This window comes from Dipteris shenzhenensis, chromosome 27 (genome assembly GCF_047967505.1).
Source record: "Dipteris shenzhenensis isolate YYH24624 ecotype China chromosome 27, Dip_SZ_1.0, whole genome shotgun sequence".
NCBI lineage: Eukaryota > Viridiplantae > Streptophyta > Polypodiopsida > Gleicheniales > Dipteridaceae > Dipteris > Dipteris shenzhenensis.
This window is the reverse complement of record NC_141622.1, coordinates 21271473-21298126: the sequence shown is the minus strand read 5'-3', so window position 1 is coordinate 21298126 and position 26654 is coordinate 21271473. Positions and strand designations below refer to the sequence as shown.

General features: G+C 44.6%; 1 protein-coding gene across 3 annotated transcripts in view; it reads right to left on the bottom strand.

Moving 5' to 3' along the window:
* Positions 1 to 7337: 7337 nt before the first annotated feature.
* Positions 7338 to 26654, bottom strand: part of LOC147884027 (small ribosomal subunit protein uS8-like) — a 41098-nt gene continuing 21781 nt past the window's right edge. Inside the window, exons 3-4 of one of the 3 annotated variants that reach the window (XM_087398434.1) lie at positions 7917 to 7982; positions 7344 to 7829 (exon numbers count right to left, since the gene is read on the bottom strand). In XM_087398434.1, the coding sequence (XP_087254560.1) occupies positions 7809 to 7829; positions 7917 to 7982 (87 nt within the window). In that variant the 3' untranslated portion in view covers positions 7344 to 7808. Of the gene's footprint in view, positions 7983 to 26654 lie in introns of all 3 variants that reach the window. The other 2 variants (XM_087398435.1, XM_087398436.1) reach the window with 2 other exon arrangements.

The window sequence follows — 26654 nt, the reverse complement described above, 5'->3', positions numbered from 1 at the left end:
CTCAAGGCCCCCCTTCTCTCACGGTTTCTCTCGTAGAGCAGCAGAACAAGAGTTGATCGTCATTTTAGGAGTTCAGTGAGGCTAGTAGACAATAAGGCATTTAGCAACGGGGAGTGGAGGAAGAAGAGGCCATCTTACAGTGAGGCATTCAACATGCAAGGAGGAGTGGAGGAAGAAGAGAGCGTAGGGACACAACATAGGGAGAGAGCGAAGAGCGAGGTGGAATCAAGAGAGGAGGAAAGGTAGAGATGCAAGCCCAAAGAAAGCAAGGGGAGAGAGTGAAGAGATGAGGAAGAGCCCAAGGAGATATTTTTGCAGCGGACAGGGGTGGATATGCGGCACATCCAGGAGTCGAGAAAATGTATGATCTTGTGAAGCGAGATTTCTCTTGGCCAAAAATGAAAAAACGTATTCATGAATATGTAACACATTGTTTTTCGTGTCAAGTAAGACAAAACGGGTGAAGCCACCTGGACTTTTATAGCCTTTGGAAATACCACTAGGTAGGTAAGCATCTAGAAGTAAGGTTTTGATTTGGGGGTTTCCCCTTACACCGATTGAGTTTAGAACTTAAACGTGCCAAACTAATTAATTGGAATTTCCATTTTTTCTCGTTGGGGGCCCTATTTGACGAGTTTAGTTGTGGATGCTCTTCTTTCTAGAATACTTCTTTTACCTAAAATAAACTTTATCAAAATAATAATAGGAGATCAAACATGCAAAATAAAACTTCATACTTTATTAGATATAGGGTCTAATATTTTCATGCTACAAATTGATAAAGTGGATTCGTGGGTTCAAGGTTGGCTTGATCGCAAGTACTAAGTCCTAAGCACTAGGCAAGAAATGGACCTACAATTGGTACAATGTGTATCCAAATCTTGTCAAATTTTATCATTTTACATCGGATTAATTTAATATACAAGAAACACCTTGCATTTTTGGACCACTTACACTTGTTTTCCAGGGGTGATCCTATAGGGACATGCTTTGCATTTTACTTTTCACTAATATAGGTATATATGTGTAAGTGTGCTCCAAATTTGTACAAAACTAACAAGAAATTTCTTGGTGGTTTCTTTGTCTTCACTAGTATAGCATGCATTATAGGCAACTTCAAATAACTATCGTGTTTGCACCTTGAGCTTTTTTTTTTAAGCCTATGGTTAATGTTAATGTATTGCTAATGTTTATCAACCTTAGATTTCATCGTCGCATCTCAATCAAATAGAGCCCAATGCAGACCTGGTCATGGAAGTGGATCAATTGTGAGAGTGGACCCCCTTCTAAAAGAGGCAATTGTGTTGTCCCTAGATCTCATAGTAGGCTTGGCAGATACATAGAAAATGCTCCTCTATCTCCACCTCCCCTAGCGTGCATAACCTGCAGATCCGCTACTCTCTAAGTATACTTGCAGCTCTCCCTGCCTCAATCCTCAGCTGATGGGACAAGACTTGCATCTGTCCAATGGCAATCCTCAAAGCATGTGAGACTCCTCTGTCCTTGAGGTATTGGGGTCTGATGAGAGTTCATCCTCCAATACTCTCAAAAAGTGATCGTGATAGAACTGGATCTTGGTGGGAACTCCTAATGCCCCCCCAAGTTCGAGACATATGGAGCTGGAGGGGATCTGACTGTATGATATAGTTAATCTCATCTTGTGGGATCGACTCGGGCGGTGCATCCATGCTGTACTAAAAGTGGGGAAGCCGATCGATCTGAATAATGTGACTAGCAAACCATGTGGATATGTGCGCATACCATAGAGTGTCAACCCTGCTCTCTACTCTCTACTAGCCATCTGGATGACTCTAATGCGAGTCTTGGTAATCTCTAGTGGGGTGTGGCCCAAACTCGATGGAGGAATGTCACTGTCTGAAAAATGGTGTCAACCTAGAGAGGTGTCATGGCGAACTCTGCTTGTACTATTTCATAAGGAATGGAGGGCTTACTCCAAATCATCCTAGACCCCATAGATAGTCACCTATATCGACTCAAATCTCCTCCACTCTATTGCCGAGAGATCACTCACCCAAAAAAGTACTGCATATATGGCAGTTAGCCTCACTAGGGTGTCAAAAAGCTAGCCCTTCATCAGCACTACATGTGAGGTGTTGAAAATCATCACCTTGGTCTTTCCAAGGCTAACCATCAGGTCTCTCTCTATAGAACATCTCTAGGACCTCTAGATGTCTCTGCAATCCCTCTACTAAAGATGATATGAGGACTATGTCCACATATAGTAGTATTTGTATCATCTGGTCACCTCTAATAGTAATCCCTCGCCTCCTAGGTGGTCTATAAAGATGTGATCTCATCAATGTAGAGCCCAAAGAGAGTCGATGAAAGAGGGCATTCCTGCTTCACCATGGTCGTGCTTTCAACCCAATCCAATAGGCCTTCTAGGGCACGAACTCTCCCCCTAATAGACACATACATGCTCATTACCCCCAAATCATAATCTCTAGAATCTACATCTCTTGTAATCTCATGATCAAACGGGATCATGGGACAGTTCCGAAGGCCTTTCGAAAGTTTATAAAGCAAGCATATACTTTCTGACGTCTGGACCTCGCCTCCTCAGTGATAGCCCTCAGGATGAAGACGTGGTCTAGGGTGGACTATTGCCTCCGAAATCATGTCTGCCCTAGAGCCCATTTGCCCATGAGCCTCATTATGGCCATTGATCTCCCTCTCTAGTACTAATCCATAAATCTTGGCCAAAGTGTGGCCAATCATAAGAGCGATGTAGTTCCCAGTGTCCATGGGGTCCCCTGCTTTCTGTATCAGTACAATAGTGGTAGTGCTCCAAGCACATGGGAACCCGTCACGTATTGCATGGTTAAACATCCGGGCTAGGACTGGAGCCAAAACCTCCTGCCCATGTGCCAAGTGCTCAGTCCGTAGTTCCTCATGATCTTGTGCTCTCCGATTATGGAGCGGACAGAGTGCAACACATGCATTCTATGTAGTGAACAAATGACAAGTAGTGGGCCTCGGCATAAAGGACTTATTAGGTGGTGCCTATATCAGGAGGTCATAGAGAGAGCATGCTTATGTGTGCCAAACATCTAGATTTAAGATGGGAATAGGAGGCTTTCCGTCTGATAGCAACCCCCATCCAATGATAGGATCTCCCCCTCAAAATTATCTGATCACCTCATCCATCCTGTGTGTGAGGAAACCCACCTCTTACGACATGTCAATCATCGTGAGATCCGCTGTGCATCAGTTGGCATCAGATGGCTTACGGCTTGCTCACGCATGAGGTGAGCTCTCATCTCTCTGCACTCGTCATCAAACCAAGGGTTTTGAGGCATCCTTCCAAGTGGGACATGTGCAGATCAAGTCGTGGAGAAAGATCTGGTGGCATCATCCTGTACCATTGAGGCAAGGGTGTCCAAGGCGTGGGCGAGGTCAACATCATCTCCAAGTAGGTCCGAAAGCTCCCAAGCTAGGTGGCTCACATAGACTCAAGGGCACGGTCAGAGTACAACAATTTGGATCATGGATATGTTGTATGAAAAGCTTTTTGGCAAATATTGTACAATGGTTTCAAATGATTTCAAAATTTGGAAATTATTTTTAGATTTCCTTCTATGTTGATATCAATCATGCCTCTAGAGAGACACAGACCAAATACAGAAAATGCATATTAGTGGTGGGTACTTCGACCAAAACCCCAATAAGTGGGATAAGAAAACTTGTGGAAGAGATCAGCCCATGGGATCAGGCACAAGAATTTATATGTACTTCTTAGGAGATCCAAAAAATTATATAAAAAAATGTAATGGGCCAAGAGCCAAGAAAGTTGGATGAAAATTGGGTGTAGTACAAATATATGTAGACAACATGATGGGTGACATTGCACGACGTGGAGAATACTAGAGTGAGGCATCTGTGCCTTTATGTGCTTTTTCACAAGATGTCCCCAATCGCACTTCCATGGGTTTGTCCACAAAATATCAAGTTCCATGAAGTCATCTATTGAATAAGGATGTGACTGGCATAGTAGCAGAGATACAAAAGGCTAGGTATGAATGGTCAGCACCAAGTGGGGGAGAAGGCACAACAAAGTCATGTATCCATGAGGCAAAAGTCAAGGGGCTCAGTAGTAGGTAGTCCACTGTACTTATTCCTCTACGATGTGGGAAACAAGTGAGCCTGCCAGATGATGGCTATCTCTGGAGACCGTTATATTTGATCAAATCATGGATTGCACCCAACTCCAATAGATGTCGCCCATACCCTGTCACATGTGGTGCATTTGCTGAGTGCCTCACTATCCCGAGCTTTTCTAGCTCTGGTACTATGAGAGATTAGATCCAAAGTAAAGCAAGCCCACTTGTCTATCTCCTATGTGTGCATTAAAGTCACCAAGAAGGAGGATATTTGCCTACCTAGAGAACTATGTGGTGTCATCATGTATAGTCGCATATGGGCTGTGTCCTTCTATGGTGATCTCACATGCATAAGGATGATGTATCTAGGGAAAAATAGCATACCGCAATAAAGATCAATCGTGCATTTGGTAGCTAGACTCGTATCTAATTATGTTGTGCATGCTCCTCTCTGTATCATAGATATGATTAGTCTCAAGTGTGATTTGAAAAGGACAACCACATGCCTAGAGCCTCGTACCCCATTGTCTCCCTCATCTCCATCCTATGGGTTGACTCCCATGTATATCCTGTCATTGTGGTTAGTCCTCTCTTCGGGCTCTCATGTGTCTCAGTGTAGAAGATCATATCCCTGTCAGTGTATGTTCTTAAGAAACCCCCCGATCAGAGACCAAAGGGTGCCATTGCAATTCCACACTGCCATTTTTAGTCCACTTTGTGCACTCATCTCATGGGTCTGACATCATCATGTGTTGTAAAGTTGTCCCTCTTCCTCCTCTTCCCTGTCCACTCTCTCTCAAATAATCACTTCACCATCCCTTTAGGCAGCCCATTTCTTGCTTCTCGTAACACCATTACGTGCACCATCCTTTCCCTCCAGTGCTCTTGCTATAGAAGAGTGATGTTGTCATCTAGATAAATCCTAGTTCCAAAGTTGCCCTCATACTCATGAGGGTAGACATGTCCATCGCAATCCTGAGCTTCATCACTAGTGGTCTCATTAGTGTCTCCGCCTTGCCCTCTCCAAGCTGTCTCACAAGTGAGGTTGACCCCTATCTTATTGAACAAGATTTTGGCATCTACCATTGGAGTATCTCCACTCCGACCAAGACATTTAGTGCCTTGATGGCCCTTCTCTTTTCTTCCTCAGAGGTTCAGAGATAACTCCTCCTTAGGGGCTGATGTGCCTTTTCTAACCACATCCTTCCACTCCATCATCTTTGCCTCTTTCTTGTTGATTTGTTGTTTGAGTGCAGCACGTGTGCCTAGCATGTTGCTTGCATAGCCGCCATATCTTTCACGAGAGTGGCATTTTCTATTTTGAGTTCTTCCATGCTTGCAAGTCCCTTCCGGAGTCACCTTCATGTCTTTTAATTGTTGCATTTCAATCCCCAAAGCATGTATCTTGTCTTGGAGTTTGTTTTTGGTAGATATCGACTCAGCTTTTCCCTTCTCCCACTCTTATCTCTTGGGTTTCTCTTTTCTCCATTCTTCTTGTATTTTCCCCCCTAGTACTTATCCACATGTGTTTTCTCTGTTAGGAGGTCTACATTTGTGGCCTCCAAACTGTCAATTTTCTCAATCAAAGCTAGGCAGAGATTGGCAAGGACATTAGATGCTACTGAGTAAGCTCCAATGCTTGCTTCCCCCAAATATCCTCTATATATCCTCGTGTAGTCATTGTGCAAAAGCCATGTTGCCTTTGTTTATTTGCAGAAGTGCCGAAATGCAAAAATAGATATTTGCCTCACATTTGTGTGTATGTTTGCAAGCCAGAGTACTCTTCAATTGGTCTTTAATTGCGCAGGTGTCCTCCTTTTTGTTATTAGTACATTGTGAAGAAATGTTGTTGAAGCTTCCTATTTACACCTTTTATTGACTTGAATCTTGATTTTCTTGCTTATTTTGTAGGTCCAAGGATGGCAAGAGTGCCCAAGTCTGAAAGAAGGGCTAGTGCAAGTGTGGGAGCAGGCAGGAAGGGGGGGTTTAGTGATGGGCTGGGTGTAGGAGAAAGCCTCGCACAGTAGGAGGAAGGATCTATGGGGGTAGGCGAGGGTTGGAAGAGCTCCCCCAACCTATTTCTTGAGGCACCTAGGAGCCTAGAGATTAGGCGGGGGCTGAGAGCAACCCCGCCATGGCCTTGCGTGCATGGGGTCCCGATGGAGGCCCACATTATGGTGCGGTGGCAACAACCCACCGTGCCTGGTACCAACCAACTCCGAACCATGAGGGCCCAGTTTTTGAAAGACGAGGTGAAATGTTGGACCTTGGGTCAATCCAACATAGGCAGACTTACCAACACAAGTGTGAGAGCAAGTGCCGCCCATGACTGGAAAATAGGCAAAGTACCTCATTGGCTAACTTTTAAGCGATGAGTGTCAACAACAACTAAAGGCACTGACCGTGAGTCTGAGTAAGCATCATCCTAGAGCTAAGGGTAGTAGACCAATGGAAAGTGTCGGTCCAATGAAAGTGTGTCAGCAATAGAAGTTGGTTTTGCAGTTAGTCTACTTAGTAGAAAGAGGGTTGTAACTTGGAGCAGAAGAGACGAGTCACATTTATTGTGGTTCACGATCTCTCTATCACCTAGCTTTCTAGGTTAGGAGCTTGATTGAGTGACTTCTTCATTCAAGTCGAGGTGGCTTGGTTGTAAACAAACTTTCTGAATACAACTGTGGCTTTGCTTCAACTTGTTCATATGGTTTTGTTCTGATCTATTTAATTATTAAGAGCTAGATCCCCCGTCATCATACGGTTTCCCCTTTCAATAGCAACCCCGATCTCTGAGTTGTTTTGTTGGCATCTGCTTTCATCACAACCAAGCACACATGTACACGGCTCACTAAGGACTGCAAGAGCGAGCATTTCATCCAAGGTAGATTTGATACAAGGAGAAGGGGGGGAAAGCTATGGCATGGAAGAGTAGTGGGTTGAGCAAGAGAGCCAAGCTCTCTTTCAGTGGTTTTTTCAATCATGTATATTCAGGTGCAAATTTCTAGTGCAAATAAAGTTTTTAAAGTTACTTTGACATCATTTTAGAATCCATTAGACATCTTGAATTAGGCACTGATTTCAACCAGCCACACCCACATTTTTCGCCATTTCCAAACTTGCAACCTACTTCTGATGCTTGCAACATCAAACCTGCAAAACCTTTGAGTAAGGTCTTTATCACATAACCACCTTCTCGATTGATACTCTCTGCAGGCTACAAAAGCTTGACGGCAAAGGATTCCATAATAGATAAGCTCAATGTTATTCAGGTTGAAGAGAGGTCAGAGATGGTGGAAACAGAGACTTCACCATATTTGGAATGGTGCATAGTTTGGGGGATTTTCAGTATGGAGCATTTTGCATGTGTGCCTACCTCTTCGCAACAATCCAAGGTGTCCCCTTTGCCAGTTTTCTCGTGAAGAGATAAGATGTGGTTTCCTAGCATTGCCCGATAGCTGGTGGAATGTAGTAGCCTCTTTCCATGAGGGATACGCATACTTAGGCTGACTGGCCTATGAGGCCTGGTCTTAAGTAGAGAGTAAAGCAGCATCTTATTAAACGAAAATAGTCTGTGCAGAGACGCATCATATAATTCTCACATACAGACACCTTTGATTGTTAAAATCATCAGGGATTTGTCAATGTATATCTATCTTGATCTAGCTGATGCAAATCTGATCCAATATTTGAAGCTCAGATTACACTGGCATATATCTGCAAATCAAGATGTCATTTTGTGTAATGAACGCAGAAAACGGAGTCTAGCATTCAGTAAAAAAAACCTAAAAGCTGTCCACCAACCCTCTTCTTTTGAGCTTCTTCATGATCCATGACACCTTTTGATGTTGTCAATACAACAAAACCAAACTGCGGATAAAAGCATCAAAGTTAGCAAATGAAAATGCTTTGCTGTCATTTTTTAATCAGACAACACATCCAGATGCGCAAAAAAACAAAATCGGAGAACAAGAGGTCCATTGGCAGTCACAAATGGCTTCAACAATGCTTTAACACGAGGGACATTTGAAAAGAGAGATAGGTCCAATGATGACAACCTTTATGGCAAGGACAGAATGAACTCAAGTATGATCAACACAGACACAAAAAACTTCAAGATATCAGCGTTCAGTGATGATAGACAGTATTGGTGACCGGGTTGAAGACTTTGAGTCAAAGGCCCGGGAGCCATATGATTCAGAAAGGTGGTTCTGCACCTTGGTGGACTCAAGATTCAAACCTCAGCAGAGCTCATTTCGAGCTTGTTTCTGGAGACAACTCAAAGCATTCCAGGGTTTCAAGCCTAGCTGCTCTCTCTGCTCCACCTGGTAGCCCTGCCTTCCCCTTTCCATCCCGCTGCCCTTCCCCTGGCCTCCAGCGCCCCCCCGACCCTCCCCTTGCCTCTGCCCGCTCCCCCCACAGGCTTTCCCACCTCCGACACCAACAGCACGCCTGCAAGCAGCAGGCCCCCACCCTGCTCTAGCTGCCCGTGGCCAGCTTGCCCTTGCTGCTAGTCACAAGGCTTTTCTGCCCCACCCCCCACACCCCGCGAGTCTTTTGGCTGTTTCAAGGTGGTGGCCTGCTGCTTTTTCAAGCAGCCTTCTTTTAGCCTGCTGCGCATAGGGCAAGCTTTTTCCCTGGCTATGCTGGTTGTAAACCAGCTTGGCTAGCTGAGAGGTGCTGAGGCTGAAGCAGGGATTTTGTTACCTGATCCAGCCCCTTGTTTGGGGCCTTTTTGGGACTGTCACTTTCTGCAGGCCCCCGTTGTTTACTCTTTTCCCACCCTCCTTCCTCTGCTCCCTCTTTTCCCCGCTTCTCACTTTCCCCTTCCCACTAGCAGGCCCAGATTTTGTTTGGTATCAGGGAAAGCAATCTCGCTGGTGACCTCCTTTTGGCCTAGCAAGAGGGGCTCTCATGGCAACTCACTCAACTCCCCAAGCCGTTCGGATTAAACTTTCCCCGACAGATAAACAAGTGAAGATTGCTATTCAGTCCCTCCGGGACAGAGCACTAATGAGCCACATTGTTGGCCTCACTACCCCTTGGAGCTAGGTGTGTGATTAGTTACAAGTGATTTTGGGACTAGAGGGTGACCACATTCAACAGGTCGAAAGAGGAGTGTTTTCTCTTCATCAAAGTTCCCCGTACATCACTTAGGTTCCTTGCGGAGCAGAGCCCGATCTTTCTCGGCTCGCATATGGTATTCTTCAGACCGTGGGATTCACAGTAGACGATATGGATTCAATGCACCATGTGCCACATTTTCCTATGACGTTTCGTTTCCCCGACCTCACAAAGAAGTATCATTCCATCCTGTCTTACATTGGGGGTTGCTTTGGTGTAGTGCTAGAGTCCCCACTCATGGTGGCTTCGGCTCTTGCAAATGACAGGTTCCTCGACTCAGGGTAATCGCAAAGTTTCCAAAGTCCTTGAGAGAGGAGATCCTCCTCGAGCCATTGGACACAAGGGATTTCCGTGCCTCTAGCGTGCCGCCGCACAAACATAGACCATTCACTGTCCAAGCCTCCACCGAAATCACAGAAGTCTAGGGTGGTTACATAAGCTTCCACGTATAGGAGGGTCTTGTTTGCCACCCTCCCTCCTCCCCATGAGTTGGACCGTGGTGAGCTGAAATGTGAATGGCCTTCATGATCAAGCATGTCAGCAGCCCGCAACTGCTGATTCTTCATTAGGGTTTAGGAGTTACAGAGGGTCATGGTGGGACGTCAGGCAATCTGGATTGTGAATGTTTATGCCCCAGCTTGTCGACAGCAGCAATTCTGTTTCTGGAGGCGGCTCAAAGAGAGCCTCTCAGATGTTGGAGGAGATTTCAACAATCTAGAGTTTGAGGAGGACAAGCAGGGTGGAGCCTCTTTCCCGACCATGCCATCTTTCGATGTGGTACTTGGGAGCAATTCATCTTCGTGATTAGCGGTCGCACCCCCTTGAGGGAGGTAGAGTTTTCCGAACTCCCGGGTAGTCTCCACTTAGCGGTAGCATGATGCGTTGCCGGAGAGACTTGAGAGATTCTACATGGAGAAGTGCTGCACAGAGGGGAGCCAGTGGTATTTTGGGAGGGACAACGATGTCAGGTCACTTCCCTATCATGATGCACCTATAGCGACCCGTTGTGCACTCCCGCAAAAGGGGGTCCGCATCCCCAATGTTTTGTTACAGGAGAAGTGTTATAAAACAGAGGTAGAGGTTGCTTGCTACAGCCAACACTCCCCGCAATGGAAGATAAACAAAGACGTAGTGCCTAGGAATCACACAAAGCTAATTTCAAATCCAACTTCCTTAGTGTGTACTAGTGGGGGGGAGGGGAGAAAGAGAGAGAGAGAGAGAGAGAGAGAGAGAGAGAGGTGCAGCCAGTAAATGAACTGTGCTGAAGAGAGAGAGTAGAAACAGTAATATATATTTGTCCAAAAAAGGACCAAACCATATACAAAATGTGGACACACTGTGGGTGGCACCCCTGTGGCTCCAAAATCTGTGTCCTACCAGCATGCCCTGACCTGCAGCACACCTCCATACTTGCCCTGGATGCTGTACAGATCTGCAGACCTGCTTGCTGCCTTCTGACCTGGACCAGACAGTCCCACCTTGCTACCTTTGCAGCTCCAAACGTACCCCGGGTACCGCACAATCTGTCACTGTCTAGAAGATAGCCTCTGTCACGGGCACATGAATTTCAATGTGCGACTAATGAGTCTGCACATCTATTTTATGCACATAAGTTAGAAAGTTTGTGATTCCACACCCCACATGAAACCGGCCTCTAATCACTCAGAGGGCAATGGAACTAAACCTTTAATCACTTCAGCACTTATTTACAGCTCACAAAGCATATATCACAACCATTAACCATTGCATGATCACCATTTGGCATTTACCCATTTGTTCACAAACAAAACCATTGAAAAAGGGATGGAGGCTAGAATGCCCCTGCTCAACAAACATAGATAAGTGCAGCCGATTGGCCCCAAACACCGTGGCGACCCTTTCGGTATTTCTTTATATTTCACGGTGAAATGATTATAAGTTGCATCTGGGAGACCTTCCCTGCAACTGAGCACGCAGCCCCAATTCACTGAGCCTTCGCAAGGCTTTCAAGCATAGAACACCATCACATAAATGCACTTAACCCATAGGCTTAATCCAAAGGCATTCTCTTTTCCGAGTGCAATTCCATTGGCTGTCCAGATGCAATCACACAGCACCCCAACTGCACTCTCTTTGAGTGGTTTCCAGATGGCATTCACAAAGCTTTTCTAAGCTCCAAAATAAAATCAGCAAAGTACCCAACCAAAGAATGACTCATGTAGCACTGCCTGGGCACCTGTGAGCCAAGAAAGAGGCGGCACACGAGGCCAACCAATAGCTTATGGCAAAAGGAAATTGGAGCAACAAAATCACAACTCACCAAGCCCTGAAAACTCGAACCAAGTCCTCAATCGCCAAGAGGACATAGTAGCCAATGCCTAATTGCATTCTCAGCCAAAGAGGAGTGCAAAGGCATGAAGAAAGAGCATTTACAAGAGCCGACCAGCAAGAATTCCATTGAAAAATGCGAAAAGAAGCAATCTGTCGCGAAGAAGTGGGAGTTCTTGGGCTCAAAAGAAGCGTGCTTCAGAGAGGAATGCATTGAGAAGGTTTTGGAGAAGTTTCATCGTCGGAAAGTCCTCCAAAACTAAGAAAAACCAGTCAACCAGCGCGTGGGACCACTCGAAATTCAACAGAAAGCTGTAGCTTTGCAAGAGGAGAGGCCCAGGAGGCCCAGGAGGCGATAGAAGCAAAAAGCTCCATAAAAAGCCACTTTTGCAAATTCGACCAGCAAAATAAGTGCTTAGCTCTGCCCGTTCTATCAAACGCACGGAGGGAAAAGCATATCACTACGAAGGGGAGGCAGAGGGGAAGCCATCAGGCCAAACGAAAGTCGAAGAATCCAAACAGGTGAGGAGTTATGAAGAAAAACGGAATTCAGCTGAAGGAGGCTGAAAAACCAGTCCAAAATCTCAACAAAGGGAGAAGATGAGATAGAAAACCACACATGTGAAGTTTAGAAGGCCTAGGAAGGTCCAGGAATGGCAAAGGAGCATGTAGAAGGCACTAGAGCCACCTGGAACTCTAGGGGAGGCACTGAAGGTACATGACCCTCTAGGGAGCCCATTAAAAATGCCACATCATCATTTTCCAACAACCACTCTTTTAATTCCTTGGAATGCCTTTGGGCCTAGGGATTAATTACGCTTATGTGCTAGGCACCATGCTGCGTTTAATTACACATTATTAAGCCCACACTTGGACTTTTAAAACCAAAGTTGTCATAGTCTTGTAGTACATTAAGTACTTAGAATTTCAAGCCCCCGTGACATACCCCTCTCTTGAAACAGCAAACCACAGTTTGCTGCCCCAAAACACAGGAGTGAGCATGAAATATAGCATGAAAGAGTATACAAGAAAGCCGCATCTATAGTTTACAGAGACGGTGAAAATATGGCTAGGAGAGGCATGCATCCATCCATATACACTGCTCAAAATCTATGTGATCCTCGGCAATCAATAGTCAAGATGCATCAATATCATGAAGTCTCACAGCAGAAATACTGTCAGCTCAGTATCTCGGATGAAACATACAGTGTCATCAAGCGACCTCATGAAATCACGGTGAGCCCGTCTATACTGAGGGAGTGGAGGTGCTACCCCCCTCTCGAACACCAGGTAATGCTCCAGACGCTCGCTCTGCTGAACTACCTGTAGGAGCCCAAACCGCAGTCGGCTCTAACTGGAAAGCATCAAGGTAAAGCTGCAATATCCCACGTGAATTTGCCAGTTCACCTTCCTCCATCCATTTCGCATCAAGTGATGGGTAATTTTGAAATTTTTACCAAGTAGCGACGGATAACTTTACCCTTGAGCTTTCTATCTCTGTGTGCCAGAATCTGCTCTGGGACCAGAAGTTCATCCTGTTCTTCCACTTCAGGATAGGTAAATCCTCGGGAATATCTCCATGATATTGCTTTAATAAGCTCACATGAAAGGCATTATGTATCTTCCAATGCGGAGGCAACTTCAGCCTGTAAGCTACCTCGTTTATCTTTCAGAAACCTGGAAAGGACCATAGTAACGCATGTTCAGCTTTGTATACAACCTTTCCTTGCCTTTCTTATTTTTCAGCCTTGCCTTATGAAAACGCAGCAAAACCCAATCACCTTCTGTGAATACCAATTCCTTGCGGTGCTTATCTGCTGCTTTTTCTGCTTGTCCTGACTTCTTTGCAAGGCATATTTGATCTTCTTGTAAGCCTCTTCAAGGCTTTCCACAAAACGATCAGCTTCAAAGATTTTCTCTTTTGTATGCAAAATGGGAGGTATCTTCCTGGCACCTTCCACTATTTCAAAAGGTGCTTTACCTGTGGATGTGTGCACCGTATTATTGTAAGCATATTCCAACAAAGGCAAATAATGCTCCCATTTGCTTTTGTGGTCTGAGACATAGCATTTAAACATATCCAAGATGGTAGAGTTTTCCTGCTCCGATTGTCCATTAGACTGAGGGTGAAAAGATGACGAAAAATTCAGCGTGGTGTCCATATTTTCAAACAGCCCTCTCCAAAAGAGGCTGGTCATCCTCGGATCTCTATCACTGATTATGGATTCAGGCATCCCATGATACTTGAAGACATGCTGCAAAAACAATTTGGCCATTTGATTTACTGTGATTTTCTTTCTTACTGGCACAAAGTCGGCTTGTTTGCTAAACCTGCAAATTATTGTCCACAATCCATCATGTCCAGTAGGAGTACGTGGAAGATCAAACACAAAATCCATAGCTATGCTTTGCCATGGTCTATCCGGAATTGGCAAAGGGTGTAACAACCCAGGTGCCTTCTGCCTGTCAAACTTTACTTTCTGACAAACCATGCATGTTCTCACATATTCTTCCACATCTTTCCTCAAAGATGGCCAATAAAAGTATTGCTCCACTACTGTAATTGTTGCTGTAATTCCCCTATGTCCTGCATATGGAAGAGCATGACTTTCCATTATGACTTTCTGTCGCATCTGATCAGTGACACAGAGTCGTCCATGCATCAAAATGAAACCCTCTTTCAACATATAGTGATCATGCCTTTGACCATCAGAAAGCTGATCATAAATAGTTGAAAAATCAGCATCATTAACATATTGATCTTTCATCACATCTAACACATTGTTGTAAGCAATGCTCACTGCTGAAACACTGGGTTTCTTGGAGACTGCTTCAGGCTATGGTTTCCTAGAAAGTGCATCAGCCACGACATTTTTGTTACTCGGCACATGTACAATTTGAAAATGAAACATTGAGAGGAAGTTAGCCCATCTCATGTGCTTTTCAGATAATTTTCTTTGCGTGAGAAAATAATTAAGTGACTGATGATCTGTCTGCACATAAAAATCAGCTCCAAGAAGGTAATGTTTCCATGTGGTCAAAGCATGTATCACTGCTAACATTTCCTTCTCGTATGTCTGCAAGTACAATTCAGCATCTTTGAGAACTCTACTCTCATATGCAACCACTCTGCCATCTTGCATCAAAGTGCCTCCTATGCTGTTCCCACATGCATCACAAGTTACAGCAAAGGGTTTTGCAAGATATGGCAAGATAATAACGGGTTCAGAACACAACTTTTGCTTCAGCTCTTCAAAAGCTGCATTTTCCTTTGGTCCCCACCGAAACGGTACAGCTTTCTTTTGTAAAGCATGCAAGGGAGAAGCAATTTCTGCAAAGTACTTTATAAACCTCCGATAGTATGAACACAACCCAAGAAAGCTTCTGACTTCATGCAGATTTTTCAAAATTAGCCAACTCCTTATGGCCTCAACTTTTGCAGGATCCATCTTGACTCCATCCTTTGACACTACATGACCGAGAAAATGAAACTCATGCATAAAGAACTCACTTTTCTTGGTGTTTATTAATAGCTTGTGTCTTTTCAACTCTTGAAACACAATAGTGAGGTGTTTCCTGTGCTCCTGCTCATTTTTAGAGAACACAATGATGTCATCGAAGAAAGTGCCCACAAACTTTCTGTGTGCTCTAAAAATTCTGTCCATCATTCTATTGAAAGTGGCAGGTGCATTAGTCAAACCAAAAGGCATCACAAGAAACTCATATAAGCCAAATGAAGTGCGGAAGGCAGTCTTGTAGACATCTTCAAGCCGTATCCTTATCTGATGGTATCCACTTTTAAGGTCAATACGACTGAACATTGAGGAACCTTCTAACCGATCCAATATATCATCAATGCGTGGAATTGGAAAACGGTTCTTAATTGTGACTTTATTCAAAGCCCTATAATCAATACACATTCTCCAACTGCCATCCTTCTTTTGCATAAGCAACACAGGGGAACAGTAAGGAGAATTACTTGGCTGTATTAATTTCTTTTCCAAGAGTTCCTTCACTTGTGACATTATCTCTTCCTGTTGTGCCTTACTGACACGATAGGGAGGTATATTAGGCGGTGAGCTTCCTGGAATTATATCAATTTGATGATCCTCGGGCCTCTTGGGAGGTAATTCTTGAGGAAGTGCATCTGAGAAACAATCCTGAAAATCTGAAATAAAAGCAACCCTTTCTCTATCTAAAGCAAAAAGAGTAGAGCCTTCCTGAACTGGTTGGCTGTCCTCTTTGATAAAAATCAAGTACGCTGAAATATGACGCTTTATTACATTGGAAATACAAGAAGCTGAAACTACAGGGATGGACTCCCCTTTCAACTTTACATCAAGTACATGATTTTTGCCTCTATGAGTTAAAGAAATCTTCTTGTTTCTCATCTGCACATCAGCCCCCACCCTATACATCCAAGGCATCCCAAGCAAAGCATCACACTCTGGCAAAGGCATAATGTAGAAGTCCTTTGCATCCTGATATCCCTGGATATGCATCCTCAACTTGCCAATGATAGGAGTGACAGGTGTGTTGAGTTCACGGTTGGCCATATCACACATGCCGAATAGCCCCATTTCCTCAGGCTTGATGGCAAGCCTTCCTGCCATATCAGGAGTTATGAAATTCGCCTTTGCCCCCGAATCAAAGAAAAACAAACAATTCTGATTTCTGATTTTTTCCCATGCTCTACACATCTCAGTCTTTTTCGTTTCCTCTTCATCATGTGCATGTGGCAAACTCCCAATCACATCTGGAAGAAGTCCTGCAGAAGGTTTAGGCCTTTTGCCCTTCCGATCAGCCTATTTATCACCATTCTTATCATCATCTGACCTGTCTCTTTTCTTGAATGGGCAATCATAAGAGTGGTGTCCCTCTCCTTTGCATATAAAACATTTGTTTTGCTCCATGAGTGACTTTTTCTCTTCATCAGATAACTTAGTACGGGGCTGTTTATTAGGCTGTCCACGCCTTTGACCAGCTTTGAATTGGGCTTTTCCTCCCTTTTGAAAAGGTCGTTTGCCATAATTTTTATTTTCAGATTTGATGTCCTTATCCTGGTGTTTGGCAGCCCGTTTGTTGTCTTCTTTCTTGCTGTCCATAAAGCCCAAATTCTTCTCCCGCATCCATGCATATGCTGTCCTTGCATTCTCAATTAATTGAGTCATAGAACCCACCTTGGTTTTGATGCAATATTGAGCCACATTTATGGACTGCACATTATTATTTTGAGGAGTAGAAGTACCCAAACCAAGGCCTTGTGCTGGCTGCTCATACTGTTGCACTGGCTGTACTTTTTGTACCTCTTTCTCAAGTGCTCTTTTGGGTGACTCCTCTCTCTTGAAAGTCACTTTCTGAGTCATTTTTTATGGCTGTCCCTCATGGGAAACTGATGCATGAGTGTGCGGTCCGCCATGAGAAGCTGATGCATGTTTGTACTCACTCTTTCCGTGCTTGTGCTTTCTTGATTTCTTCTTCTTCTTGGCATTTGTTTGCACAATCTGAGCCAAATTTTGAGCTAGCTGAGTCAAAGCAATCACTGCACTTGCAAGCTGTGCATTCAACATAGCACCATCATCTGACTCACTGCTAGAACTAGTATCACCGTTGAGCTCAGTTGTAGCTTCATGTGTGGCCTGCTCAAAAGGCATTTGTTGTGCTCCCTGCAACTGTACACTAGCTGGATCATTAAGGCTTTCCTGCCTTCTCCTTTGAGGAGTTGTGGAGCTCTCTTGCTCATGGGTACACCATGTTTATGGTTGTAATATTCACCTGTCAAAAAGTGCAGCAAAGATATCCTTTCACTAAACTACCGAGGCCCACCTCTTGAGAAAGAGTGTGTGGTATCCCGGCATTGGAACCAATGAAACCGGCCTCTAATCACTCAGAGGGCAGTGGAACTAAACCTTTAATCACTTCAACACTTATTTACAGCTCACAAAGCATATATCACAACCATTAACCATTGCATGATCACCATTTGGCATTTACCTATTTGTTCACAAACAAAACCACTGAAAAAGGAATGGAGGCTAGAATGCCCCTGCTCAACAAACATAGACAAGTACACCTAATTGGCCCCAAACACCGTGGCGCCCCTTCAGGTATTTCTTTATATTTCACAGTGAAATGATTACAAGTTGCATCTGGGAGACATTCCCTGCAACTGAGCACGCAGCCCCAATTCACTGAGCCTTCGCAAGGCTTTCAAGCATAGAACACCATCACATAAGTGCACTTAACCCATAGGCTCAATCCAAAGGCATTCTCTTTTCCGAGTTAAATTCCATTGGCTGTCCAGATGCAATCACACTGCACCCTAGCTGCACTCTCTTTGAGTGGTTTCCAGATGGCATTCACAAAGCTTTTCTAAGCTCCAAAATAAAATCAGCAAAGTACCCAACCAAAGAATGACTCATGTAGCACTGCCTGGGCACCTGTGAGCCAAGAAAGAGGCGGCACACGAGGCCAACCAATAGCTTATGACAAAAGGAAATTGGAGCAGCAAAATCACAACTCACCAAGCCCTGAAAACTCGAACCAAGTCCTCAATCGCCAAGAGCACATAGTAGCCAATGCCCAATTGCATTCTCAGCCAAAGAGGAGTGCAAAGGCATGAAGAAAGAGCATTTACAAGAGCCGACCAGCAAGAATTCCACTGAAAAATGCGAAAAGAAGCACTTCTGTCGTGAAGAAGTGGGAGTTCTTGGGCTCAAAAGAAGCGTGCTTCACAGAGGAATGCATTGAGAAGGTTTTGGAGAAGTTTCATCGCCGGAGAGTCCTCCAAAACTGAGAAAAACCAGTCAACCAGCGTGTGGGACCACTTGAAATTCAACAGAAAGCTGTAGCTTTGCAAGAGGAGAGGCCCAAGAGGCGGTAGAAGCAAAAAGGTCCAGAAAAAGCCACTTTTGCAAATTCGACCAGCAAAAGAAGTGCTTAGCTCTGCCCGTTCTACCAAACACACGGAGGGAAAAGCATATCACTACGAAGGGGAGGCAGAGAGGAAGCCATCGGGCCAAACGGAAGTCGAGGAATCCAAACGGGTGAGGAGTTATGAAGAAAAACGGAATTCAGCTGAAGGAGGCTGAAAAACCAGTCCAAAATCTCAACAAAGGAAGAAGATGAGAGAGAAAACCACACATGTGAAGTTTAAAAGGCCCAGGAAGGTCCAGGAATGGCAAAGGAGCATGTAGAAGGCACTAGAGCCACCTGGAACTCTAGGGGGGCCACTGAAGGTACATGGCCCTCTAGAGGGCCCATTAAAAATGCCACATCATCATTTCCCAACAACCACTCTTTTAATTCCTTGGAATGCCTTTGGGCCTAGGGATTAATTACGCTTATGTGCTAGGCACCATGCCGCGTTTAATTACACATTATTAAGCCCACGCTTGGACTTTTAAAACCAAAGTTGTCGCGATCTTGTAGTACATTAAAGTACTTCGAATTTCACGCCCCCGCGACACCACACGCACACTGTGTGAGCTCCTGGGCATTACAATCAGTCTTCTGCTGTGTTTACCCTCTGTTGGGTAATTTCTAACAGAACCATGCAAATAGTGTCTCCAAACCTTAAGAGCATACACTATTGCCTAAAGTTCCTTTTCCAATGTCGGCCAATGATATTGAGTCATCGAGCTTTTACGTTCAAAAGCAAAAGGTCTCCCCTCTTGAAATAATGCAGCCCCAATCGCCCTGACACAAACTTCTAATGTGTCAAAAGCCTTGTTTAACTCTTCATTCCAAGAGACAGGCTGGTTGAACGACGATCTCAACCTTTCAATATGTTGGTCAAAGGGATCGTGATTTTAGAATAATCACATACTGATTTCCATAGAAAGATAGAAATCCTAAGACATAGGCTAATCCAAAACCTTTTGAATACGATCTAGATCGATGCTAACACCTTCCTAAGAAATCTGGAGTCCTAAGTAAAAAATCTCCTTCATAAAGAAATCACATTTACTCATCTTGGCATACAACTGATTCTGTTTTAGTAGAACTAAGACAATCCGAAGATGACTGAGGTGGTCCTCTAATGTCTTGTTGTAAACCAAGATATCATCCAAGAACATACAACAAACTTGCCCAAATAAAATAATCTCGGAACAAGTCATTCATCATTTGTTGGAAGGTTGCGGGAGCATTGGTTAACCCAAAAGGTAATACAAGAAAATTGTAATGACCATACCGAGTTTGAAAGGCTGTCCTTTCTGGATGTTTCACATAAATGTGGATCTAGTGATAACCAATATGCAAGTCAAAAATACTTCACTCCACCAATCTGTCGATCAAGTCATCAGACCTAGAGAGAGGATACCTATTTTTAATTGTCCCTTTATTCAATCGTTTATAATCAACACACATTCTCCACGAACCATCTTTTTTCTTTCATAAAAGGACAGACCCAAGGTGATTTACTTGGGCGTATGTAGCCCATCTTCAGGTAATCCTGAAGTTGTGTAGCTAACTTGTCCTCCTCTAATAGGCTCATCTTATATGGCAGAATTCCGATAGGTCGAGGGCCAGAAACAAAGTCAATGCGATGGTCTACTGCCCTTTTTGGAGGTAAACCTTCCGGCAGTTGGGCTGGAAATACATTGAAGAATTCATTCAACAATGTCTCTAATTCTTGGTGTTCATACACGCTTAAATCATTCTTGGCAATTATAGAAACAGCAAATAAAGAAAGCGGAGTCAAAACACACGGATACACATCATAAGAAGAACTTTGCAATATACTTCGAAGCTGCATCGTAGATACAATATGTTCTTGGGAGGGATGAACATCATCACAGTGGATAAATATGTGGGTGTCTCTATACAAAAAAGAAAGAGAACGAGACTCCATCCAATCTAGACATTGTTGATTTTGAACCACTCGATGCCCAGTAACAAGTCTATATGATTCAACTGCATAACATAGCGCCTCAAAATATCATCACAGGCTTGAATCTTGATTGGAAGGTCATCAACCTTGCAATCCCAAAAATGCTTCTCAGTCGAAGCTGCACCTCATAGGTGTGATCGCTAGGCGTCGTGGTCAGCCCCAACTTTTGCACGAGTTTGTAACTTACAAAATTGTGAGAGCTACCCGGATCAAAGACAATGTGGACTTGTTGATCCCTCACCTCTCCATAAGCTCAGAAAAGGTCAAGAGGGACGAACAATATATTATTAAAAGTGCAATTACAAAATAGAGGGCAGGTAATAACATTAACAGAAATACCTATCAAAGAAGCCTGATCAGCAATAACAGGCTTCCCTCCTGGAGCAGGTTTTGGTTTTACTTTGTTGGACAATCAAACTTGGTGTGACCCCGTTCCTCGCAAATAAAACGACATCCCCCCTTGAGACACAAAGTGCGCAAAATTTGATCTTTACTGCCCTTTGTCAAAGTCAATTTCTTCTTGGAAGAGCTACTATCCCGAGACTTGCCCTTCTCGATGCCAAAAGCCGGCTGGAAGAACTTACGTTGTGTTCTTCCCAGCTGTATCTGAAGTGGCTTGCTGCTTTGCTGAGGTCATCATGTCATCAAAGATGCACGCATAATTAATGGCCTCCTGCAAAGTTGTAGTCTTGTTGTTCTTTATCTGAAGTCGATATGAGTCAAGTAATCGATCAACAAAAAACTCCAACAAAGTGATGGGATCCATTTTTGTTGCTCGTGTCTACAAGTCGCGGAATTTCTGTAATGAGTCTCAAAGGTGAGATTTTTCTTGGTCATATCGAGGGCTTTGAACTTACCTATGATGTCATAATCTTCTTCCTTCTTCAAGAACTCTTTCCGGAAAGTCTCTTCAAAATCCGCCCAAGTGGTGGGTTTGGGCTTTAACTCCTTCCACCAAAGGACTGCTTTGCCGAACAAGTATCCAACTCCAAGCTGAATGTGTTTGCCATCAGCACAGAGATGGAACTAGAAGTGGACTTGCTACTTGAGTAATCAAGTGTCCACAACCTTCGTACGTGACTTCTACTGCCCAGAATAGGGATCTGGAGTAATATTAGGACCCGGTACCGAAGCTAAAGCATCCACGTGAGAGAGAGCCTCAATGGAACTGGTCATGAGAGTAACTAAACTTTGTAGTGCCTTGATCTATTCGATCAACTGAGAATGATTCAAAGAGACCGAATCAAACGTGGCATCCAAATTGGTCTTAAATTCTTTGAATGCGACTTTTGTGACCAAAATGTCAGACAATCCACCCTGAAGGCCATGTCCTAGTCTACACCCTAGACTTCATCTTGCGAAGAGTGATTCATGAGGAGCTCGTAGGGATTGCGGGTCCCGAGAAACTGGTGGTAGGAGGACTCGAATGAGTTGTCTAGGACAACTAATGAAGAATTCAGCCAAGAAGAAGCAACAGTTACAAAGCTTGCACTGAGAAGAGAGGGGTAGAAGTGAGAGCGAATTCGCAAGCTCATCGAGATGAAAAATTGCAAGAGGAGCAAGCAATGATGCGAAAGCTGAGAGAAGAGATGCTTGTTGCGATGGAAGAAGCAACACGGTGAAGAGACCTCGCTGAAAGCACTCTCTTGTGGTTCGCAATCAACCTAGACTACGCAGGGGCTCTAGACAAGGATGGGAGGGTTTTAAAGCTACTGGCCTAAGCTTTTGGCTCCAAGGAAGCTCCCAAAAGCTAATTTCCCTTTATGCTTTTCACCCAAAAAGCATCTGCTATTTTGGAAATCATGGCTTCCCAAAGAAGCTTTCCCTTCTTTAGCCAACCCAAGCTAAAACAAGCGCTGCGTCTGCGAAAGCAAAGTTCCAAAAAAGCAAATCCCCAAAAACAAGGCCAGTCCATTGCGCATCATCCTGCCCCCTATCTCCCTGGCTCGCCACCCCACGCGGGTCTCCTTCCCCCTACGATTGGCCTATCCAAGCCCTGGTCACTTCATCGCAGCACCCTAACACCCAGGATTCGTCAATCTCCATCGCTCCTCTTTCAAAGGTGGTTTTAAATCTAGAATCCACCTTCCCAGGACAATTCGTTTTCTCTCCTGCTAATCCCCAACCAAAATTCTCAACAATTGCAAGCTCCTAATCTTCTTCCCCCAAATTTTGGGCAAATTCCTCAATCTAGTTCAACCTTCCTCATCATGAGGTGTTCTTACGCTACGCTCAGGATCCTCTCTCTCCAATCATGATGAATTCATATACCTAGCTGATGAAATCACAAACTCCTGCAAAAATCTTCAGCAAATTGCCATACAGGGAAGAAGATCCATTCGCACCTCTCTACAAAAATTCGCACCATGAGCTGGCTCTAATACCAACTGACACGACCACCCACGCTCCTATTGGGCAATATTTGTGATAGAAAACATAAACCATTTTTGGATAAAGCAAGTCCAAAGTGACTTTGTAAAAAGTATGGGACGTGAATCATTTTAGGACAAAGTGAGCGCGAAGTGGCTTTGTAAAAAGTAATCCCTTGCTTTGGAGAAAAGGGATGCTTTTGGATGTACCTTGAATCTTTGACGCTGACATTCCAAAGACAACGTTCAAGACAAAGCAAGCTCATTATGAGTTCGTAGTCATGCCCTTTGGTCTTAAGAATGCGCAATCAACTTTCAATAAAATGATGTCACGGGTATTTGCTGAGCATATAGGAGTGGGCCTATCCATCTTTTTAGATGATATCTTGCTTTTTTCAGCTAGAGTAGCACTTAAGGATGTGCGGAAAGCCCTCCAGCTTTTGCGCGATAATCAGCTCTATCTCAATGGAAAAAAGAGTAAGTTTGGGCTAATAGAAATACATTATCCGGGCTATAGCATCAGCACCGATGGTATACGCTTGGACCCCAAAAGGTTCAGGCCATGACAAGCTAGGAAGTCTCCACCACGGCTCAGGACTCAAGTCAAGTTTTCTGGTCACTTATTTGAAATGTCACAGATCTGGTCCTTCGTTGGGCTTTGCCAGGCCTATAGCTCTCACATACTGGATTCTCCACCACTTTAGCACCCTTGACAGATTTATTAAAAGGGGTTAAGACATGCTGGCAAAAGATTTCAGTCACTGGCGCAGCTTTCAAAGCCTTCTACAACTCCCAGAGGTTGGCCACTACAGCTTCGCATCTTGGGATGATCCATTCCTGGTCATCACAACTGTAAGTAATGTGGCCATGGGGGCAGTGTTACAGCAAGAAGACATGCCAGTGGCTTACTTTTGCCGAAAGTTCAATGATGCCGAAAATAGTTACTCCGCCTATGACAGAGAACTAATCGAACTGAATAACTTTCACACTCCAGACACATTATCAAGCCTTGAAATGGCTTTAAACAATGCCAAGCTCACAGTGGAGTGATCGACAATCTAAAATGAGTCAAATATTTCAACAATTCGGGGTATGCTTGAAGATGTCCCTAGAAAGAATAACCTCGTCCGCTGACACTCTCAGTAGAAAAGCATCCATTCAGATAGTTCAAGGGTTGCCGTGCTCGAAAGACCTTGATTGTATGAAGGCATAGTATGCGGATTCAACAGAGTTCGGCACTCAATATTGTTGACAGATGATCTTCATAGGGGTATATCTAGTGTACCCTTTGGCATGATGTGCATTTGATTTGAAGGTTTAGAGTGGATTGTTCTTGGTAATGGCACGTCAATATTTGTCCAATGACGTGGACATTCGATGTGGCTGGATGGATAGAGCAACAGGATTGGTCCATGCATGAAGGTGATTGATGATTGGCTAGCTGAGGCGGTTAGCAATGCGTGATTTACACATGGCTATTCTCAACGTGGCAAGGCGGTTCTCTACTTCTACAAAGATCCTGAGAGGCGACTATTTTGGTCCTTTTGTCCGAGCAATTCTTGCTCTTGAGAGTCGGTTGTTTGGATTGTTCCTAGTAGTCGATGCAGTAGGGCAATTGCTCATCTGTAGGGTCCATAGTCGAGTCTTTTGATCTTGTAAAACCTGTAGCAAGCACAATAGTGATGCACAGGTGTTTTCAGTCTTGTCCAAATTCAATGATGTCCAATTTGTACGTTTTGAAATTAGATTTACGTCGCCATGTTCATTTTAGTTGATGCGGGTTGTGTTAATTGACAATTCTTTGGTCTAAGACTTTGGGAGACATACCTGGCTTTGGAGATATATGTGGATTGGGATCTCATTGCTCATGTGTAAGGATTTGGTTATGGATTTAGCCAGAGTGAAGATAGGTTGAAGCAAAACTTGGGAATGCGCTGCTTAGAAGAATACATGCTATCCGTAGATTGTGAGGCATAGCATGTAGATTGTGAGGCAGATAACTGGATGTTGTTTGTACCAGTATTGTTGAAGATCAGGTTCGTGACCAAGGATGGTGGTACCATTGACCTATGGTAGTATTTGGATTGTACGATGTACCAAGATGGTTTGCGTGCACAGGACCATAGAACAAGAACATCTCCGACTTGTTCCAGAAGGCTTCTTCATGGGAGCCAATGGAGCATCTGCATCGATGTGTGGGGATTGGCCCACAGTGGGTCAGTGAGAGGGGCTGTTAGAATTATCTAGGTCACCTCCCCCTCCCCACCTTTGAGCCCCCAAATGAGGAGAGCATGGGGGAGGTGCACCAATTGGGACTCAGAGATGCCACGGGGTCAAAATTTGAGAAGGAATGGAGAGCTGCCACTTGGGCAGCATTGTCATGTGCACGGACCGTATCTGCGCTTAGGCATGCAGGAGTAGCCTAGGAAGTCTCGGGAGGCTTGGGGCATTCTCCGGTTGAGTTGCAAGGACACAGATTGGTTAGGGTTTTCACTATTTTTAGCTGCACTGGGCTCGAGCCTATATAAGGAGCCCAAGGGTTTAGTTTTTAGTGCACAAGATAGAGGAGGCTTAGCTCTTCCTTCCTAGTCTGGATCTTGGATCGTGTTGTAGACCCGCACCTGCTTCCTAGTGTAGCCCAAGATCTAGCAGATGATCTAAGGCCCTCGAGCACCACCTGGTAGTATGGGATGCCAAACTAGTTGGGATCTGGTTGGGAGATGTGCCAGCAGCTCAGCTCATGGCTCGGAGGGGACGTCTTAGTTCTTGAGTCTTTACCTCGCAGACGTCATGGTTAGTTGGTGAGCTAGTCCACACTCATCTTTGTTGTTTCTATGGTCGCTTTCCTATGTTTGTTTGCAGGTCTAATATTCAGTTTCACAATATTAATGAAATACAAAATTGGGCATGGCCATAGAAGATGTAGCCCGCTTGTTTGTCAAGTCTTGGTATCCTATTGGAGGGTTGCCACGGACCATTACCACTGACAGGGACTAAAAATTTACCTCGCATCTCTATGTTGGAATAGGGTGGTTGGTCACCTCCCCACCTGTGAGCCCCCATAAGTGCATCGGGGGGATGGGCCATAGTACAGGAGTAGGCATGGGGCTGCAACATGGGCAGCACATGGGCTGCCATGTGGGCAGCACACACACACACAGGAGATACCTGGCAGATCAAGGTCACCATGGTCGGCAAGAGTGGTGCAAGGGTGCCACAGGGCTGTCCATGGATGGAGAGGACAATCATGTACAGGGCAACCTCGGTTCGAACTGGTTGGAAGCTTTCCAAGGCATAGAACAGGGCTGAACAGAGGTGGATCTGTTGCAGACACAAAGGACATCAATCATGGATGTTATGGAGGGCCAAAAGGGCTTGGGAATGAGGCTGGATATAGGCAGGCCTTCCTGGGCCAGTGGCAGCCTGCCACGTGACCAGGCAGGGCCTGGTAAAGGCCTGAAATTGTCGCCCCAGGAGGGGCTTTATAGGCTGCACAGATGGAGTCGGTTGGGGGCCTGTTTGAGTCGGCTACAGGGTCTGAATGAGTGGGCTATTTTTGGGGAGCGGCATTTGGGCCCCCATTCAGCATCACTTGGATGCAGCCCTCAAGACAGCAGACAGGAGCAGCAAAGGGAAGCCTTGGGCCTACATTCAGGAGGAAAAGGTGACCCAGAAGAAGCTGCAGACTGAGCCTGAGTGGCAGCCCAACTAGGTTGGTATCTAGATAGTAAAGGGGAAGAGATCCTTTGCACAAAGAGCCTATTGTGGTATCGTATTGTGTCCAGTTTTGGACGGACCGAAATATAAAGTGTTGCTTCTATATTTGTCTTTGAGCATAGTCTATTTGCT